Consider the following 3180-nt stretch of genomic DNA (forward strand, 5'->3'; position numbering starts at 1 on the left):
GAATTCAAGACTTATGATAACAAAATGCAATGGTAAAGAGGAAAAAATTTTAATGTCAATACATTATCAAGCTGTTCCAGCTGTCATTAACTAGCTACAAAAAACACTCAATTCAAACGAGGTGGACAATTAAAATTATATCAAATAAGCCATGTTTTCTCTTTCTCACACATACTTCCCTCTCCACCATAACCAAATTACTTCCCACCCAAAGTAGGGAATTGACTTGGATCTTCAATGCGAGGTGCAGCTATTGATTCTCGAGAGTTCGAATATCCGCCTCCAAAACCGCCCCTGAAACCTCCACGATCACCCCGCCCACCACCTCTGCCATCACCTCGTCCCCGACGTCGAGATTGCTCATAAGATCCTTCTCCATCAACAGGCTTGAGAAACTCATTAATGCTTACTGACTGAAAGAAGGCATGGAATCATGACTAGAAATCAAACATCTACTATATATATGCGTACTTGCATGCATTTAAACACAATGCACATGTACATACAGAAGTAGATACATACATATATATATGCATAATAAGCATCGAATGATGCAATGAGGGCAACCACATGAAAGATTTCCCACACAAGAAGAGGAAGCAGTTCAACAAACGTATGTAGGAATGCATATATTGTATACGCATGTGTATTCTATATATCGACTATCACAGAGCACCTTTCTCGCTTTCTCTTCTTTCTCCAAACTTTCCTTCTTCTTGCCTTTATCAGATCCCTGTAATCAAACAAAAAATTAATAATTAGCACAGTAGCATTTTACACAATGTGTGAGAAGTCAGAGACTTCTATGCCTGTTCCCACCCTGATATCCAGCAAGCCAAATTAAAAATAAACAAAAACTAGCTGAAAAGCCATAACTTTGTTATATAAAAGAGCAAACTAACCAGTTTCAGAAACACCTCATTGGCATCTTTTTTCTTCTCCATCAATTGCATCGAATTGAATGCCAAATCAACTTCAACCTTTCTTTCCTCTGCTTTCAAGGCATCAAGGGCTTTTCTCTTCTCCATCAAAATCTTCTCGTACTCCTCTAATGTCATTTCCTGAAAATATGAGAGATATTTGACAAAATCTCATTGTAAATCACACCAGTATAACTTTGAGCATATATCCACTGCATTTACTACCTTATCTTCTTCCTCAGGGGGCTCTTTCTTGTCTTCAGAATTTCCCCGGATCTCATCCTCATTCTTCTCTGGAATCTCGTCTGAGGTAATAGGCTTTTCCTCAGTAGGCTTTTCCTCAGTAGGCTTTTCTTCCTCCGGAATAACAGTCACTGCCACCTCTCTATCATTTGGATGCATTATAATAAATTACATACATTAAACAGAGAAATCAAGGAGCTCAAGATCTCACAAAAGATATACTAAAAGACCTTACTTATTGGTAGCAGGCTCCTCCACTTCCGCACCCCAATTCCCTCGGCCAGATCCCTCCCGCTTGATAGCATTCCTATAGAAATATTCAGTCAATTAAGGCACAACAGAACACTTATGATTCCTATTGAAGAGCAGATCTGCTTACAGCCTTATGGTCTCTCAGTAATTAAGAAAGTATAATCATCATTTTCAGAGAGAGAGAGAGAGAGAGAGAGAATCTTTTTGTAATTGTAGGATCAGTCAGTTAGGGAACAAAAAAGAACTTATCATTTCAGTAAAACTTTGGAGTCAGTGGCAGTTAATCAACAAAAACAAACAGTTTACCCGCGTCCAGTTCCACTTCGACGGTCATACTCGCGCCGTCCAAAGGGAGGACGTTCCTCTCCAACAGGAAAACCACGGCCTCGTCCAGAGAAACGGCCTCGTCCTCCATCAAATGGAGGCCTACCCTCCACAACATCCCCTTTCGGGAAATTGTTCGAATCTCCATTCGCATAGTTGCCTCCACCCCGACCTCCACCTCTGTAGTCACTTCCATTCCTGAAATTCTGGTTCCCACGGTCACCCTGAAAGACCTGATCAGAACCACCCTGGACACGATTACCGAAATTTCCTCGCCCTCCTCCCCGCCCCCTCCTACTTTTTCCACCTTCATTCTCAGCTTCCCTCACTGAATCATAATGAGATAAAATATTAGATCAGAAAAGAAAACGCATAAACTGTTAAGTGAAACATGTGTAAGACCCAATAGAAGGAAATACAACTTAGGAATCCTAAAGGTAAAAAGGTCAAATAATAAAAGAAAACAACAACAGAAATTAGTATTCCAAAGTTCAAAGGAAGGAGAATAATGCAAGAAACCAAAGGATTACAAGTTCGCCATCATAAAGTTAGACCGAGAACGGGGTGCAGATTAGAAACACTAATACAAATTAGGAACCCTACTAAGAGCCAAAAAGAATTGAGCACTGAATGAAAACCCTCAATTCTGATACAAAATATGGATAAAAACCCTACATTCAGACCCAAAACAAAGGAACATACTTTGAAATCCTAAATTCAGACCCCTAAAAATAGGTACACATTAAAAACCTGAAATTTGGAACTAAAAAAGAGACAATAAATGTTTAAAATTGTAAATTCGGACTCAGAATAAAGCAAACACATATCACACACCTTAAATTCAGTTCCAAAATAGATTACATATGAGAAACACTAACAATCAAAGAAAACGTTTATTGCCCCAACTTATAAGCAGATCGAAAGCCTACGAACACATACAGAATGATTTTACTAGATTAAACTCCAAAGAAGAAAAGAAAAGACCGAAAAACGGATAAAGAGCGATCAAAACAACGAAGTAGATGAACCTGATTGGGTGGGAGGAGGAGGCTTGGTGGGAAGCTTTGCAGGAGGTTCGACCTGAATCTGCTTCTTAAGAGAGAGAGCAGCGGCAGCGGCAGCGGCAGCAGCGGCGGCGGCGGAGGCACGTGCTATAAGAGCAGTTGGGTCGTCATTTTCATCGTCTCCCAGAAGAGCGAAGAAATTCTGAGTCGCCATTTCGCTACTGTGCGAGGGAGCAGGAAATCGAAGATATGGCTACTTGGGCAGCCCTGCGGTGGCAAAAGATGAAGTGGGTCTTAGCGATGACGAACTGTATCTGATTCCATGGCTATGGGCAGCGAGCTCGGACTCACAGACTCAGACTCAGATAGACAGAGAGAGAGAGAGAGAGAGAGATGCTAGAACAGAGGTTTTTCAGAGAGAATGAACTAACTTGAGG

The 3180-nt window shown here is 40.8% G+C and overlaps 1 protein-coding gene across 1 annotated transcript; it reads right to left on the reverse strand.

Annotated features, from left to right (window-relative positions):
* LOC147860605 (RGG repeats nuclear RNA binding protein A-like) lies at positions 1-3180 on the reverse strand. The gene is made up of 7 exons (XM_087324500.1): positions 2768-3180; positions 1722-2067; positions 1399-1470; positions 1146-1305; positions 903-1061; positions 677-733; positions 1-413 (listed from the first exon to the last, which is right to left on the reverse strand). Exons 1-7 carry the CDS (start codon positions 2955-2957, stop codon positions 198-200), a joined length of 1200 nt encoding a protein of 399 aa, XP_087180626.1. The 5' UTR covers positions 2958-3180; the 3' UTR covers positions 1-197.

Source organism: Azolla caroliniana, unplaced genomic scaffold (assembly GCF_043228905.1).
Source record: "Azolla caroliniana isolate FFs.n. ecotype wild unplaced genomic scaffold, voAzoCaro1.0.p SCAF_9, whole genome shotgun sequence".
NCBI classification, from domain to species: domain Eukaryota; kingdom Viridiplantae; phylum Streptophyta; class Polypodiopsida; order Salviniales; family Salviniaceae; genus Azolla; species Azolla caroliniana.